The sequence below is a fragment of the Dreissena polymorpha genome, chromosome 11, assembly GCF_020536995.1.
Source record: "Dreissena polymorpha isolate Duluth1 chromosome 11, UMN_Dpol_1.0, whole genome shotgun sequence".
Classification (NCBI taxonomy): domain Eukaryota; kingdom Metazoa; phylum Mollusca; class Bivalvia; order Myida; family Dreissenidae; genus Dreissena; species Dreissena polymorpha.
Window position 1 is genome coordinate 6,087,830 of NC_068365.1, and position 18,488 is coordinate 6,106,317.

At 33.6% G+C, this 18,488-nt stretch overlaps 1 protein-coding gene across 8 annotated transcripts in view; it reads left to right on the forward strand.

Moving 5' to 3' along the window:
• Window positions 1-120: 120 nt before the first annotated feature.
• Window positions 121-18,488, forward strand: part of LOC127851015 (spermatogenesis-associated protein 6-like) — a 31,052-nt gene continuing 12,684 nt past the window's right edge. For 3 of the 8 annotated variants that reach the window (XM_052384435.1, XM_052384441.1, XM_052384434.1), the window contains exons 1-9: window positions 121-288; window positions 2,030-2,167; window positions 3,723-3,771; window positions 4,195-4,367; window positions 4,735-4,833; window positions 6,598-6,683; window positions 8,249-8,281; window positions 11,610-11,781; window positions 18,210-18,336. In XM_052384435.1, coding sequence (XP_052240395.1) covers window positions 241-288; window positions 2,030-2,167; window positions 3,723-3,771; window positions 4,195-4,367; window positions 4,735-4,833; window positions 6,598-6,683; window positions 8,249-8,281; window positions 11,610-11,781; window positions 18,210-18,336 — 925 coding nt within the window. In that variant the 5' untranslated portion in view covers window positions 121-240. The remainder of the gene's footprint in view (window positions 289-2,029; window positions 2,168-3,722; window positions 3,772-4,194; window positions 4,368-4,734; window positions 4,834-6,597; window positions 6,684-8,248; window positions 8,282-11,609; window positions 11,782-18,209; window positions 18,337-18,488) is intronic. The other 5 variants (XM_052384439.1, XM_052384437.1, XM_052384438.1 and 2 more) reach the window with 4 other exon arrangements.

Below are 18,488 nucleotides of genomic sequence, written 5' to 3' on the forward strand. Positions count from 1 at the left end.
AGAAATGTTATAATAAATAATAATTGAATTATTATCAAATAATTTGTATATAATCAAATGTTTGTCGTTTAGATTTTTTTATAATATTAAAACTGGTCCCCGTTCACAATAAGAAAGCAAGACTTTTGATTGGTCGAAATAGGGGCGTCCTTAGAACCAGAGCAACGGGTTGGGATTTTATATTTTGGGGGTCATTATTTATTAAAAACCTTTTAAACGTAGAATTAATTAACCGTTATAATGCCACGAAGAGCGCTGAGATGTGTTGTGGATTTAAATATTGAAAGGGTATGCTGTTTTTCTTATGATTTGCTAAAAAAATAGCCACATATAGAGATGTCAAAAGTCATGTTGACAGGTTTTTGCATGCAAAGCACATTCCCGCTTGCGCTTTATTGTATACATAATATATTCTACTTGTATATACCACTTTTGAAAAATAACATATGAATATGTGATCAGATTTTAAAATAAATTCTTTTTAGTTACACAATATGGAGCAATCAGTATAAGCAGCAAGATCATAGTTTTTTTTTTTAGTAAAGCTTTACTTTAAAGCATGATTTATTGATCAATCATTCGATGTACAGTAGTGTATTGGTTTTCACACTTGGTTTTTAGGGCACTTGTGATTGTTATCAAATATTTATGTATAGGGCTATAAACTGATCTACCTTTGACATGTATTTAATATGGGATTTTTATGGCTTAAGATTGTGAAGATGAATCAATACATGCACTGCATCAATGCCCATATTATGTAGATTTATTGCTGTAGTAAACTGGTATTGCAAGAAACAGGTGTTTAAAGTTGCCCATAAGATGCACCATTATGATCAGACCATTATCAAGTTTATTCATTTCAGCTAGTGTAGATAAAAAAATTTTTTTTTTTAGTTTTTTCTTTACAGGTAGGCGATTTTGTTGTTTTTAGATAACTGTCAATCTCAAGTGAACTTTAATTGGCTATTTTTGATAAAAAACTGTATGTCGTCTGGCCTAACCTGTAATCATACAAAATAAATTAAAGTTTAAACCCTTTATTTTTACATCTTCTCACATTGACACTAAATCCAGAGAGAAATTATTGTGGTCAAAAGTATAAACGTTGTTTGCCGGGTTATTCTAAACTGGTTGACTGACTGTACACATTATTTAAAAAACTATGATTTTAAATAAAAACAATAGAAACATATCAACACTCAGTATTTGTTGCTATTAAGGGCCCTCAATTTGCACTTTTTACAGCCAAATATCGGCGACTTCCCACATGAAAAAAGTATACTTTTTTCCCCTATTTCAGCTAAAAATTCCCCCCTCCAAATTTTTTTTATTTATTTTTACTTTTATACCTATGTTGCCTGCTGGTATTGTGCTATTAACCTTTGATTAAATGTATATTTATTTAAATTACATTTAAATATAGCAATTTTAAGTGTTGAATGGTTGGTGAAAAGATCTTCTAAAATTCCCCTTTCGCCCAAAACAACGCAAAATTCCCCCAGGCCCCAATCCCCCAAAGTGTAGCAAGGGCCCTGCTATTCTTAAGTACTACTAATCACTAAATATAATATTGGAAAAGAAGCACACAGGCATAGGCTGTTATGCTAATCATGAATACTATTGTAATAAGGTTGTTTTGTTCAGTGTATAATTATATAAATTGACACATAATAGTTGTCTTCAAGTGAAGTATTAACAAGTTCTGCAAAAATACAATTTCAAACAAGTAATCCATATATCATTTCAATTATTTGTTATTCTATTAAATAATGCAATGACAAACAACAATACTTTGTATATGAAAACTAGCGTATACTAATAATATGTTTCTTCAGACATTATTAGAATATCATAATAAATTATTTCCATTGATAAGAAAGTCAATAATTTACAACCAGATAAAATATATTTCCATCAAGAAAACTGTTATTGTTTTCTTGAGGATAACACATGTCTTTATATTATTGTGCTTTTTATATTTATACTATATGTCAACTGTTCACCAATAACTCTTGCTCTGTTGCAGGTTTCCGCCCCAGGTGTCTGGCTGCCAAGCAAGGAGGACTGTTATCTAAGTATCAGTGTGTTTGGCCAGTACAGGAATACAAGAAATGTCACGTCCGTGTTTCCTTTCATCTTCTATGAGCCATTTAGATTCGAAAAGGTGTGTGTATGTATTGTGCAATATTATATGCAATGAGGGACCACGACTGTTATATTACATTACTTGAAAAAAGTTCATATTTTCAGTATATTTGGTAATAAAATTTTCACGCTTTGAAATGGAAAGTACATCGCAAAAATAGGTGACAGCGATAGGTGTGTACACTATAAATAACACAAGTATATTGATCATTTTATATATAATATATATATATATAATTCACAATGCATGCACAATTTGCATTCCTGGGTTTACCATGTGACCATGATGATCAATCTACTTGCGTTATTTATAGTTAACTGGTAGTAACCTGGTACCTGTACCTAGTAAAATTTATTACCAAATATACTGGAAATATGAAAACTTCAAATAATGTAATATACCAGTCGTGATATTTTAATCAATATAAACTACGGTAATACAGGTTTTTACGGGACGCGATATTCTGCGTCAAATACGCATAAAATGCCAGTCAGGACCCGTCATATTTGTTAATTTGCGTCCCATGGGACGCACAATCATTTTGACATATTGGTTCTCGTAATATCAACAACAAACTCTGAAAGATAACTGCAGTACGTAATTTTCTAGACGGATGTACAAGATGTCTCGCTTGTTGATTTATCGACCAATCATGTTATCTCCTGTTGCTAGGTGCAAAGTCCCGAATTGAGATTACATAGCGTAAATGTGAGCTTTTTATGTCGCTATGAAAGAAAAGCTTACTGAGGTTTCGATAGCTTATTATCTGGCAAGGAAGATTAAACTATAAAAATAAATACAATCTTTAATTTTGTAGGTGTGTGTTAAATCTCGGCTATTGTTTAAGTAAATAATCGATTACTACACTTATAAGTAATTGACTTTGACACAGCCAGCATATTTAGCATACATTCGCTGCTTGTAACTCAAATGGCATGCATTTAAATATTCCCTTTTTTGTCTGCAAAAATGTCAAAGCAAGGTAACCTACAAGCATTTTTTTAAACTAAGTTATATTAGGACCCCCATTTTTATTGACAGGACCCATGAAAATTATTAACTAGAGTCCTAGGGACCCCTAAAATTTGACATGGATGTAAAACCCGGCTAATAATTGTAAAAAAATATGGTATTTAGAATTTTTCTTTTTTCTTAAATAGCGGTTGACGGTCCCTTAAAAAATGCCCTAAAATTTTAAATTAAATTATAAATCAAGTTATTGAAAACATTTCATAATTCTTATTAATTTGTTGGGGATTTTTTACATTTGAGACTCTTAAATATTGTGATCTTTTGAAATATAAGCTGTTTTTGATATAATTATAGTAGTTTTTTTGTAGCTATACTGTCTGAGTTCTGTTCTGGGAAAACTGGGCTTAATGCATATGTGTCAAGTATCATCCCAGATTAGCCTGTGCACTCCACACCTTATTAGGGACAACACTTTCAGCCTAAAATTTATTCACATTGTTATTAAGCCCAGTTTGCCCAGATTGGAGCTCCTTAAGGCTGTAAAGTCTGTAGAAGAATTTGATAAAAGCAAGAACAGCAACTTTTGTTATTTACATTTCAGACTTACTACACAGCTTTAGACCCACAAGATGTCGCCGAATTTCTTGAAGGTATGTTTATTGTGAACAATTTTGAATGTTCAGCATATTACAACATTTTACTACATACCTTACTATAAATAGTATCAAAAACTTACATTAACTTTTAATGGAAAAAAATGACACAACCTGGTTTACACATTTCAGTGGGCTAGTAACTGTACAGGTTGATATGGAAGAACTTTACCCACATGGTGTCAGCTCTCTCAGTGCTGGAACCGAATTTTGAAGGCCTTTGCAAACAGTTTGGATCCAGATGAGACACCACAAAACGTGGCGTCTCATCAGGATCCAAACTGTTTGCTATTCTGATAGTATTCTTTGAAAAAAATCGAAGAAAATGCTAATTTTAGAAATTCAGCAGACAAAATTTTAGCAGATGACAAATTTCCCAGCATGCAAAGGGTTAAATAGCATGGCTAATTTGTATTTCAGATGAGCTGGTTATCATTGAGTTACTTCAGTACTCAGACTACTCAGATGGTGCTGTCCGTTTGGCCTCATTCTCAACCAGTGCCAGGGAGTTCCTGTTCCCCTACCCCTCTCTCTGCCCCTCCTATACATCCTCATGTCGCGAGGTCCTCCTGTCACGCACCATCGCATTCCCAGTAAGTGGCATGACCATTTATACTCCATAGTGGTGGTAAAAACTTGTATATCTTACCTTATTGTTTGTTTTAATGTAAGAGAGCATCAAAGAGGATATTTAAATCTATGTCTAAATGCAGTGGTTATGAAATCTATCTTATATGCAAAATCTTGAAATCACACTTAAACCTTATAAACACACAAGATACACAAGACATTTATTTATCATGTATTATCTAGTTTATTTCCGATACTCTTGTTCATAGAAAATACTTGCAGTTGTTTTTATCTTTCTTTGCAATTTCTTCTTATATTTTGAAGTGTATTTCCATGAAGCTTGGGTTCACCAAAACAGCTGTGATGAAAGAATCTTGTACTGTTTTTCAGGGTATTTCTCCAAAGTTGGAGTTCACCACTGGGACTGTGATCAAGGAATCTCGTTCTCCAGAGCTTGACGCTCTTGAAGATGCTTTGGAGGAGGAAAAGGTGAGAAACTGGCAAGGTTTGTCTTTTATGAGATAAGCAACACAAGAGTTGTCTTTCATTAGCAACACATACGAGTTGTCTTTCATAAGCTACACACAAGAGTTGTTTTTCATGAGAAACACACAAGAGTTATCTTTCATCAGTAACACACATGAGTTGTCCTTCATGAGTAACACACCAGAGTTGTCTTTCATGAGTTACACACAAGAGTTGTCTTTCATGCGAACCCACACAAATTGTCTTCATTAGCAACAGTTAAGTGTTGACTTCCATGAGCAATACACAAGAGTTGTCTGTCTTGAGAAACAGACAAGAGCTGTCTTTCATGAGCAAAATAATTGACTCGAAAAATTGTAAAGCGCCACAGACAAGAGTTTTTTGTAAAAAGAAATACACAATACATGTAGTTTGTTTTACATAAGCAACACACAAAATTTGTCTTACATAAGCTGCAGGAAACAGTTTTTTTCATGAGCAAAACACAATAGTTGTATTTCATGCGCAGCACACAAGACTTGTCTTATAGGAGAAACACACACGTGTTGTCTTTCATGAGCGATACACAAGAGCTGTCTTTCAAAAGTGACCCCAAAAAGTTTTATTTTATGAGCAATACACACCAGTTTTCTTCAGGAGCAACACACAAGAGATTTTCGTCTTGACCATAATACAAGAGGTTTTTTTCATACGCAACGCACAATAGTCATCTCGAGTACCACACAAGAGTTGTCTTCATATGATTTACACACAAGAGTTATCTTTCATGATTTACGCACAAGAGTTGCACACAAGAGTTGTCTTTTAAGAGTAACACACAAGGGTTATCTTCCATGATTTACACACAAGTTGTATTTCATGAGCAACACACAAGAGTTGTCTTTCATGATTTTTACACAAGAGTTGTATTTCATGAGTACAACACAAGAGTTGAATTTCATGAGTAACACACAAGAGTTATCTTTCATGATTTACACACAAGAGTTGTCTTTCATGAGCAACACACAAGAGTTTTCTATGATGAGTACGAATCAAGAGTTGTCTTTCATAAATAATACACAAATTTTCTTTCATGATTTACACACAGCAGTTGTATGATATGAGTAACACTCACGAGTTCTCTTTCATAAATAACACATAAAAGTTGACTTTCATGAGAAACACACAATAGTTGGATTTCATGAGCTATACACGAGACTTTTCTTTCATAAGCAACACACAAGAGTTGTCTTTCATGAGCAATACACAAGAGTTGTCTTTCATGAGCAACACAAAGGTTTTTTTCATGACTAACAAACAAGAGTTGTCTTTCATGAACAACACACACGAGTTGTCTTTCACTAGCAACACACAAGAGTTGTCTTTCATTAGTTTCACACACACGAGTTGTCTTTGAGCAACACACAAGAGTTTCTTTCATGAGTTACACACCAGAGTTGTCTTTCATGATTTACACACCAGAGTTGTTTTTCATGAGTAACACACAAGAGTTGTTTTTAATAAGCAACTTCCAAGAGTTGTCTTTCATAAGAAATTAGGCGAGAAACTAAATGTCAATAAAGTGTTATGTATGTAAAAAAAATAACTTATTTCCATAAAAATAAAAAACAACTCACACACACTCACACTTAAATCCATTTTATACAACGTCTTGTATGGTCCACAGCACCATATAGATATCTATTTTTATGTAACAAGTTAGACTCATAAATTATGATTTTTTAAGCATTAATTTTGATTTAATTAATTGATTATGTTGTTTTTCAGATTGCAAGAAAGGCTCGATCTCGCTCAAGGTCAAGAGGTCGTTCTGTTACAAGGTCAAGGTCACTGTCAAGGACAAGAACATACAGGTTAGTAGATCTATAAAGAGAGGGCTCCGTCAGTTTGCGTGGAACCTGGCCCATATATATGCCCATGATGGCTTGACTATGACTTTTTTGTTGGTGATATCTACACTGTGTTCTTTATATAATTGTAAGCACTTTGTGTTTCGACCTATTGGACCTGTATTTGCCAACCCATTTGTAGATTTGAGATTTAAGATACAAGAAAGAACATTCAGAAGCGTTAATGTTTGAAAATGATTTTCATTTGAATATTTCTTATTTAGACTACCTTATTAATAGCATCCTTTTTGTACTCTACATACAAATTGAAAACACTGTAGCTTTGTGTTGTTGAATGGAAGGCTGAGAATGGTTGGAGAACTTGGGCTCAGATAATTATGCTGTTGAAGATTAATGTTAATTTATTATCAATGCATGTCACTCATTTACCAAAAGAGGCTGTTATGGGAAAACTGGGCTAAATGCATGTGTGTAAAGTGTTGCCCAGATTAGCTGGTACAGGCTTATCAGCAACAACAATTCCAGCTATTATGGACTTGTTCGTTAAAAAAGTCTATTCTAAACAAAATCCAGTTTATGCAGAAAAGTTGTGTCCCTGATAAGGTACTGGACAAGCTCATCTGGGACAACACTTTATGCACATACATTTTACCCAGTTTTCCCCCAAAGAGGCTAAAAATTAGTAGTTATTCATTCATTTGTTTGTATCTTTAAAACTTGACTTTATGAAAACTAATTCTGTCCCCTCTTACTGTAATTAGCAATACACTGGAATTTTGCTTACTAGAGAAGTTCATGAAACAAAACAATACCATAAAAGCAGAGTGTCGTACTTGATAAGCCTAAGGCTAATTTCGGATGGTTCTTTATGTACTTGCATTTAGCCCAGTTTTCCAAATTTTCCTCAATATTCCTTGGTCACTGACTTCATTGCAGCTTTTCAGTTTCCAGAAGTTTGTATGGCTTAAGGTCTAAATATGTCTATTGGACAAATACAATAAAATCAAAATTTGTAAACAAAAACGTATTTCTAATGTATCAAAATGAAACCTGAAGTGTATTTGAAGTTTAGATAATAATGTTTATATATTAAATAACACATACATTAAAGTGCATAAATCAACCATTTAATAAGCCAATACCTTAATTCAAAATCAATTTCAACACTGACATACATCATTACCTTTGGCTTATTATTTGTGTATAAAATTGTTAAATCGAGCCTCACTCTAGGAAAAGGGGGCTTAATGCATGTGGGTGAAGTGTCGTCTCAGATTAGCCTGTGTAGCCCACAAAGGCTTATCAGGGTTGACACTTTCAACCTTAATTTGAGTTAAGTTAAGAAGAGACTCTTTAAAAAAACTACAACATGAAAGCGGAAACTTATGTTCATGATTAGCCTGTGCAAACTGCACATGCTAATCTGGGACAACACTTAAGCACATGCGTTAATCCTTGTTATTCTGGATTAAAGATGAATTTGTAAAGCTGCATGTGCCTCAGTTAATATTGTTTGATATGACTGTAAACTGCATGTGACTTTTTCCTCATTTCTGTTTCATTATTAGCCCGGAAGGCTTGCATATCACAATTACATCAGGGTAGGTGAAACTTTAGCTTCTTTTTTTAGGGCCATTAACTATCCACCCCTTATTTATGCACTAGCATTTTCATCCATTTCAGCTTCGCTCAGACATTATTTAGAGGAATGTTTATTACCGCTTCAATAGTTTTATTATGGTTCAGTCTAAAAAATGCAAACTGTTAACAGCTTATGTAAGTTCAGTGTTATTCCCAAATTGTTAAATTATCAGATACAGTTTTGTTTAGCTATAAAATTAAATTGATGCCTTCTTAGAGGTTTATTTTCTGTGGTTCATGTTTATGTTATTTGGTTTATTGTTATTACTTTAAGATTGCATGTCAATTTAGCCCCATTCTGGAAAAAGTGGACTTAATGCATATTATGCAGGTTAATAAAGGACCAAAATGTCCATCTAGGCTGGATTTTTGTTTAGGAGAGACCTCCTCTAACCCTTCGCATGCTGGGAAACTTGTCGTCTGCTAAAATGTCGTCTGCTGAATTTCTAAAATTAGCATTTTCTTTGATTTTTTTTCAAAGAATAGTATCAGAATAGCAAACAGTTTGGATCCAGATGAGACGCCACGTTCTGTGGCGTCTCATCTGGATCCAAACTGTTTGCAAAGGCTATCAAAATTCGATTCCCGCACTGAAAGAGTTAAGGCATGTAAGATCATTTTTGTTGAAGTCAAAAGTCTGTTGCAAATTGGTTTTTCTATTGCATGTGTATTAACCTAATAATGGGATCTATAACAAAATTTCCTCAACAACATATACTGTATTATGATTCCTAAAGATTTTATGGAAGTCTTTACCACAGTTTGTTACAGAATGCTGGTTGTTGGTTTGCATGTTGCTGTTATGTTTCATTCTTGGTTGAATTGTTCAAATATTGACTTATTATGTTGTATGATTTACTATCACTGCCTTTAGCCATGTACTAACATGTTATATGATGATATAGAATCCTAAATTACATAGATACCCGTGTTTACCTTGAACCTAGATGCTTTTCAGGATTTTGCAGGGCTCTGTTTTAGATATTTGTATTTAGTTAGCATGGTAGTAAGCATTAAACAAGATATGCAAATTGTATAATATTCTTAGTTAGCATTTAACAAGATATGCACATTTCATAATATTGCATTTCAACTGTTTGAATGTGAATTTTGTACTAACACCACAAAGAGAGAGGAAAGGCATCTATCATATGAAGCATTGCACTTGTTTGTTCTTATGTTCATTTGTCAGTATTGTTGTCCTCTAGCTTGTGTTTTCAAGTAATTTTGTATGTACATCTGTAGAATTGTGTTTTCAACTCTTGAACTGCTTGGTGGATTTTACCTTTCACATCTGTATGAACTTAATGTTTAGATCATAGTGAAGGAATGAATATGGACTGTGACCTGTTTAGTGGCAGAAATATCGCTGTTTGTAATTTTTTCCACTATTGAGTATATAATCCCAAAACTCCTCTAAACCCCTTACCACATAGATACGTATTTGATGAATTTGTAGTCCCTTCGAAAGTTACATTTAATTAAATACCATTCTTACTAAATTCATGTTTTAAAAGCTTCACTTCCAACTCTTAGACAATGATGAGCAGCAAACAGCATAAAACCTGAATAGACTGCAAGTTTAACTGGCAAACTGGCTGTTCTGGTTTTATGCTGTTTGCACAGAGCCATTTTCACTTTGCCTCTGAGTGGGAAAGGCTTGAACTAGTGGATGGGTATCACTTAGAGATTTACTGCTAAACAACCTTAATGTGAAGATTTAGATAAAACAATCCATTTGTGCAGAGTGATGGTAATTTTTTTCCACTTTAGAATATATAGTTCTATATTTTGTATGTGTTAATTTCTCTTTAACCGCTGGGCATCAATTCTAATTTAATACTTTCATGAAGAGGTAAAGAAACTTGGGCATCAACCAATTCTGGAAGAATTGTGGCCCTTTTTGTTTTCTTTTTTAAGTATTATTTTATTTTCATGATTTTTTGGCGGAAACATGTCCTCTGCTAGTGGATTGGTCTGTGTGAACACATCTCTTCTGAGGGCATACATCACATCTAGTTGTAGTACAAAACATGTCTAATGTAGGCATACGTGTCACATCTAGTTGTAGTACAAAACATGTCTAATGTAGGCATATGTGTCACATCTAGTTGTAGTACAAAACATGTCTAATGTAGGCATACGTGTCACATCTAGTTGTAGTACAAAACATGTCTTATGTAGGCATATGTGTCACATCTAGTTGTAGTACAAAACATGTCTAATGTAGGCATACGTGTCACCTAGTTGTAGTACCAAACATGTCTCATGTAGGCATAAGTGTCACATCTAGTTGTTGACAAAACATTTCTCATGAGGGCATAAAAGTCACATCTAGTTGTAGTACAAAACATGTCTCATGTTGGCATTCTTGTCACATCTAGTTGCAGTACAACACTTGTAGTCTCACATGGCCATAAGTGTCACATCTAGTTGAGATACTTTTAAGTCTGTTTTGCTCCTTTCCACTATAAATGCTATATTTGTTATTTGGTGATTTCCCTAGATATAAAATCTGTTTCCATTTACATTTTCAGTTGAATTTGATAATGCTTTATTTTGTCCTCAGTATAGCACACCAACATTAACTAGACACTGAACTTCAATCTTAAAGATCTTAAAGCTTTTTTATGAAAAATAATTATGTTTTTTGCTTTATCAAGTTAAAAGATACCAGAATTTTGCACTAATCGACAAAACACATAAAGAACAAGTCTGAATACAGGACAGAATTCAAGGAAATTATTTATGATATTAAGAAATCAGAGGTAAAATGTTAATGACAGGGAGCTTAATTGAATATCGGCAGTTCTCTGGGAAACCATGCAGGGCTTAATGCATGCCCCTAGAGTGTTGTCCCGATTAGCCTGCGAAGTCTGCACAGGCTAATTTTGGATAACACTTTAAGCTTAAATTGAATTTTTTGTTTGAGTATTTTCAAAACAGAAATCCAATCTAGACAGAAATATTGTCCCTGCTTAGCCTGTGTGCACTGCACAGGCTCATCTGATGTTACCATTTATACACATGCATTAAGCCCCCTTTTCCCAGATTGTGGCTCACAGGCTATATTGAGTATATAGAACAATATTGTTCCTAATGAAATATACAAAAACAGCCATTAAATGAAGGTTTTGACAAAATATCTAAATTGTAATTGGTAATGATTTTTAACAGCCAGGTTAAAGCATTGATTGTCTACATTTCTTGGTACGTCAGTACCTTAACAAGCCCTTGTGCCTCTTTAGTTCTGTGTTTCCATAGTAACGCAGGTTCTCTCTCTGACAGGGCGTATTCTTCGGACTCCGAGGACAGCGAGGGTTACGACTCTGACCCATCTTACATGCGCCCTACCATCTCTTCTATTTTTCGTTCCAGGTCAAAATCTGGGGTACGTAATTCTTACGATGATGAAAATTTGTCCGACGAGACTGGCAAAGCACCATTTGTTGTCCGACATGTAGGTTTAAACTTGAAAACTTTCCCATTATTTGTTGTTTTTTTTTAGATATTAGCCTTGCTTTCAGAAAATGGGGTTTAATCCATGTGCGTAAAGTGTCCTCCTAGATTAGCCTGTGCATTTTACACAGGCTAATCAGGAACAACACTTTCATCTTTTATTGGTTCATGTAAGGATGTAAGGAAGTATCTTTATAGAAAAAATCCAGTTAAGGCACAATGTATTGTCCCTGATTAGCCTGAGCTGACTGCACAGGTTAATCTGGGATGACACTTCATGCATATGCATTAAGCCCTGTTTTCCTAGAGCAAGGCTTATATTTTAGATTTCCTACATAACATTATTAACCCTTCAGAATCTTTTTTTCTCAAATTTGTTACTAAAATGTTGATTAATTATTTGATTAATGTTTATTATTATTTGCTAAACTTAATTATTTAAAGATCAATATCAATTTGTAACTTATTGAACAGTACTTATACATGTATAAAAAGGGTTAATTTGGTGCTGTGCTTTCATATATGTCCAATCAGAGTTATATTTGCAGGTTTGGAAACAGTGTAAATTCTTGTTATATTTACAACATAAAAATGACCTTTGACATGTGACCAAGAAATTTAATAAAAATATGTGAATTAATATTTAATTTTTATTATAGTATTTTATATTATTATAAAATAATTATTTCAACAGAATCATATACATTAGAAATTTTAGATATATTTTCCAAACCTGCTTTATTGATAGCAAATTCTTTGGTGAAGGATTTGATTTTATATTAGATTTATTTAGAGGCCAATATTCAGATTTTATTTAGTTAAAAGTCACCTCTTTTCATTAGATTTTTATCATGTATTTTTCTATTCCTGTGATATCCAATTTCCATCTATTAACCATATAAGTACCTACCAATAGAGCCTCAATGTTGTTTGCATACTCAGGATATTAAATATCGAGTGATAAGTTCAATAGCCTTTGCCAATACTATTGAAATGTTATCATAAAAAGAACTCTATAGTTATACGCCTATTGCATTTATTGAACAGTCCGATTTAATGAGGCTGTAAATTACTTGTAAAGAATGAAAGGTGTAAAGATTAGGCTTTAGAGCAAACATTCCTGCGATAAATCTGCTGCCTATCCTGAATATAAACTTCTGTAAGATTTGATGTAACATGTATATGACCATGCTTTGGGTAAATGGGGATTATTGCATGTGCTTTAAGTATTGGCTCACATTATGCTGTGCAGTCTGCACGGGCTAATAAGAAACAACACTTTCCATTTTTATGGATTTTTTTGTTTTAAAGGAAGTTGCTTCCAAAACAAAATCTCTAGGCAAATTGTTGTCTCAAATAAGCTTAGACGGACTGCACAGGCTTATCTGGGATGATTGAAGATTGTTTAAGTGATATCATGGGCATTTTTCACTGTTAAATTGACCTAAAAAGAATTAACAGGGCCAAAGTGTTAGTTCAAATATGGTAACTTACCAAGTATCTGCAACTCATCTTGCTACCAGCTGTTGAGAAAAAAAATATATTATTTTCGATATTTTACATGACTCACCCAGTCCTCTAACCCGAAATGATCCTTAAAACAAAATAGTGTATTTGTGTTGTATGAACAAATATGCACTAAAACTAAATTTAGATTCACATCGTACATCGAATCATTTCTGTCGTCAGTTGTCAACACGAAAGTACGGTTTATATTCAAATGCATTATTTTTCTCTTTCCAGGATATTGTTTTTGTATGTTAATGCTGCATTAAGAAATATAAGTGTATATGAAGTAAAAACACCAAAAATAAACAACGGTTGCGATAGACATCTATAAACTGTTATGATGTCCATAATATCACCTTAAAGTCACTATCACGCTCACCAATACATACGGCTACTGTATTATGCTATATAAAAACATTCGACAACAAGTAGTACCATACGATGGTTAATTACAATAGGAAGACCCTAAAAACAAGCAACATTGATGTAAAAACGATATATTACAAGCATTCGGCAAGTTTGAAGCATCTAAATATCAAAATATCGTTCCACGATGTAATCTACTTTCGCTTTCGAGTCAGGATCGGATTCAGGATCGGATTCATTCGGGTTGCGTTCATTTGCATAATTTATACAAGCCATTTTCTCATTCGCTAAGTTCCAGTTACCCAGAATTCATTTTGATTTCACAGAATGATTATTCATGAGAGCTACGTCATGCTTCCGACGCTTACCGTATTAAATCTCGTGTTCGCCCGTAAATGTTTGGATATTTCATGGGAGATATAAATGGAATTATTTGTGGCCACAAAAAAATTAAAACAAGCATTTTGTATCTCGTTAAATCAATTCCACCAGACAACATCTAACGTTGAAATTTTGCATTTTGCTGAAAGGAACATTGATTTTTTTATTGGTAAGCTTTATTTAACGAAGTATTCAATATTTTTGAGCGTGATTGTTACTTTAAGATTAAGTGACACATTATTTTTGTGCGGGTTTTATTCTCGCAAAATCTTCAACATCTAGGTCTATGACAATAAAAATGTATGACATTTTTCTACAGCTGTAATAATGTCATAAAAATGGGTAACATTAAATGAGCCTCACTCATTTCGGGAAAACAGGCTTTAATGCATGTGTGTAAAGTATGATCTCATATTAACCTGTACAGGTTTTAATGCATGTGTGTAAAGTATGATCCCATATTAACCTGTACAGGTTTTAATGCATGTGTGTAAAGTATGATCTCATATTAACCTGTACAGGTTTTAATGCATATGTGTAAAGTATGATCCCATATTAACCTGTACAGGTTTTAATGCATTTGTGTAAAGTATGATCTCATATTAACCTGTACAGGTTTTAATGCATGTGTGTAAAGTATGATCTCATATAAACGTGTACAGGTTTTAATGTACGTGTGTAAAGTATGATCTCATATTAACCTGTACAGGTTTTAATGCATTTGTGTAAAGTATGATCCCATATCAACCTGTACAGGTTTTAATGTATGTGTGTAAAGTATGATCCCATATTAACCTCTACAGGTTTTAATGTATGTGTGTAAAGTATGATCCCATATTAACCTGTACAGGTTTTAATGCATGTGTGTAAAGTATGATCCCATATTAACCTGTACAGGTTTAAATGCATGTGTGTAAAGTATGATCCCATATTAACCTGTACAGGTTTTAATGTATGTGTGTAAAGTATGATCCCATATTAACCTGTACAGGTTTTAATGTATGTGTGTAAAGTATGATCCCATATTAACCTGTACAGGTTTTAATGCATGTGTGTAAAGTATGATCCCATATTAACCTCTACAGGTTTTAATGTATGTGTGTAAAGTATGATCCCATATTAACCTGTACAGGTTTTAATGCATGTGTGTAAAGTATGATCCCATATTAACCTGTACAGGTTTTAATGCATGTGTGTAAAGTATGATCCCATATTAACCTGTACAGGTTTTAATGTATGTGTGTAAAGTATGATCCCATATTAACCTGTACAGGTTTTAATGCATGTGGCATGTGTGTAAAGTATGATCCCATATTAACCTGTACAGGTTTTAATGCATGTGTGTAAAGTATGATCCCATATTAACCCGTACAGGTTTTAACACATTTGTGTAAAGTATGATCCCATATTAACCTGTACAGGTTTTAATGCATTTGTGTAAAGTATGATCCTATTTTAACCTGTACAGGTTTTTATGTATGTGTGTAAAGTATGATCCCATAATAACCTGTACAGGTTTTAATGTATGTGTGTAAAGTATGATCCCATATTAACCTGTACAGGTTTTAATGCATTTGTGTAAAGTATGATCCCATATTAACCTGTACAGGTTTTAATGTATGTGTGTTAAGTATGATCCCATATTAACCTGTACAGGTTTTAATGCATGTGTGTAAAGTATGATCCCATATTAACCTGTACAGGTTTTAATGCATGTGTGTAAAGTATGATCCCATATTAACCTGTACAGGTTTAAATGTATGTGTGTAAAGTATGATCCCATAATAACCTGTACAGGTTTTAATGTATGTGTGTAAAGTATGATCCCATATTAACCTGTACAGGTTTTAATGCACATTTGTAAAATATGATCCCATATTAACCTGTACAGGTTTTAATGCATATGTGTAAAGTATGATCCCATATTAACCTGTACAGGTTTTAATGTATGTGTGTAAAGTATGATCCCATATTAACCTGTACAGGTTTTAATGCATATGTGTAAAGTATGATCCCATATCAACCTGTACAGGTTTTAATGTATGTGTGTAAAGTATGATCCCATATTAACCTGCACAGGTTTTAATGCATATGTGTAAAGTATGATCCCATATTAACCTGTACAGGTTTTAATGTATGTGTGTAAAGTATGATCCCATATTAACCTGTACAGGTTTTAATGTATGTGTGTAAAGTATGATCCCATATTAACCTGTACAGGTTTTAATGTATGTGTGTAAAGTATGATCCCATAATAACCTGTACAGGTTTTAATGTATGTGTGTAAAGAATGATCCCATATTAACCTGTACAGGTTTTAATGCATGCGTGTAAAGTATGATCCCATAATAACCTGTACAGGTTTTAATGTATGTGTGTAAAGTATTATCCCATAATAACCTGTACAGGTTTTAATGCATATGTGTAAAGTATGATCCCATATTAACCTGTACAGGTATTAATGCATGTGTGTAAAGTATTATCCCATAATAACCTGTACAGGTTTTAATGCATGTGTGTAAAGTATGATCCCATAATGACCTGTACAGGTTTTAATACATGTGTGTAAAGTATGATCCCATAATAACCTGTACAGGTTTTAATGCATGTGTGTAAAGTATGATCCCATAATAACCTGTACAGGTTTTAATGCATGTGTGTAAAGTATGATCCCATAATAACCTGTACAGGTTTTAATGCATGTTTGTAAAGTATGATCCTATAATAACCTGTACAGGTTTTAATGCATGTGTGTAAAGAATGATCCCATAATAACCTGTACAGGTTTTAATGCAAGTGTGTAAAGTATGATCCCATATTAACCTGTACAGGTTTTAATGCATGTGTGTAAAGTATGATCTCATATTAACCTGTGCAGGTTTTAATGCATGTGGCATGTGTGTAAAGTATGATCCCATATTAACCTGTACAGGTTTTAATGCATGTGTGTAAAGTATGATCCCATATTAACCTGTACAGGTTTTAATGCATGTGTGTAAAGTATGATCCCATATTAACCTGTACAGTCTGTATGATCCCATATTAACCTGTACAGTCTGTGAAGCCTAATCAGAGACAATACTTTCTGCTTTTATTGTTTTTTTTATGCCCCCGGATCGAAAGATCGGGGGTATATTGTGTTTGGCCTGTCTGTCATTGTATGTGTGTGTGTGTGTGTGTGTGTGTGTCCCAAAACTTTTACCAAAACTTTAACCTTGGTCATAACTTTTGCAATATTGAAGATAGCAACTTGATATTTGGCATGCATGTGTATCTCATGGAGCTGCACATTTTGAGTAGTGAAAGGTCAAGGTCAAGGTCATCCTTAAAGGTCAAAGGAAAAAAAAAACAAATTCAAAAACTTTAACCAAAACTTTAACCTTCTTCATAACTTTTGCAATATTGAACATAGCAACTTGATATTTGTCTTGAATGTGTATCTCATTAAGCTGCAAATTTTGAGTGGTGAAAGGTCAAGGTCATCCTTCAAGGTCAAAGGTCAAAAAAATAATTCAAAGCGGCGCATTAGGGGGCATTGTGTTTCTGACAAACACATCTCTTGATGTTTTTAGAAAGTCTATTCTAAACAAAAATCCAGTCAGGCAAAAAGTGTCGTCCCTGCACAGGCTAATCTAGAACAAGACTACCCACATGCATTAAGCACTGTTTTCCCAGAACGTGGCTCAAATCCTTAACAGCTCTTGGTGTTTATTATTATCAGAAATCAAAATATATTATGTGTACAAACTCTTCATGATTGACATAAATAATTATCATTTAAATCATGTTTAATAGTACTAAATTAATGAATGTCCAAACATACATTAATAAATCATTATAAATTGATGTGTAAACGTAATTTAGCCTGTCTGAGGGAAAACCAGGTTTACTGTGTGTACGCAAAGTGTTATTCAAGATAAGCCTCTGCTGTCTACACAGGCTAATCAGAGGTAAAACTATCCCCCTAAACTTGATTTTTGCTTAAAAGGGAGTTCCTTTAAATGAAAAATATGATATAAGCAGAAAATATTTTCCCTTATGAGCTTGTGCAGACTGCACAGGCTAATCTGGGACGACACTTTTTGCACATGCATTAAGCCTGGTTTTTCCACAGCGAGGCTGAAATTGATGTGCAAACTAAATCACTTTTCACATTGTTATTGTCACATTTAGCTGGACAAGAGCTTAATTGGTCGCACACCTGGAGCTCCGCCTGCCAAGGGTCAGAAGGTCAAGAAGTCATGTGGGAGGTCAAGGTCTAGGTCACGATCCCGACCCTCAAGTGCCCTCAGCGGATATGGTAGGCGATCAAAAATGTGCAATAAATAAGTTTATATGTATTGAAACAATGATTACATCTTTTTTATGCACTAATATTTTATTTTTATAGAGCTTTTATTTTTCATTAAATAAATGTGCTATAAGTATTGATTATAATTTTAACTGTAAATT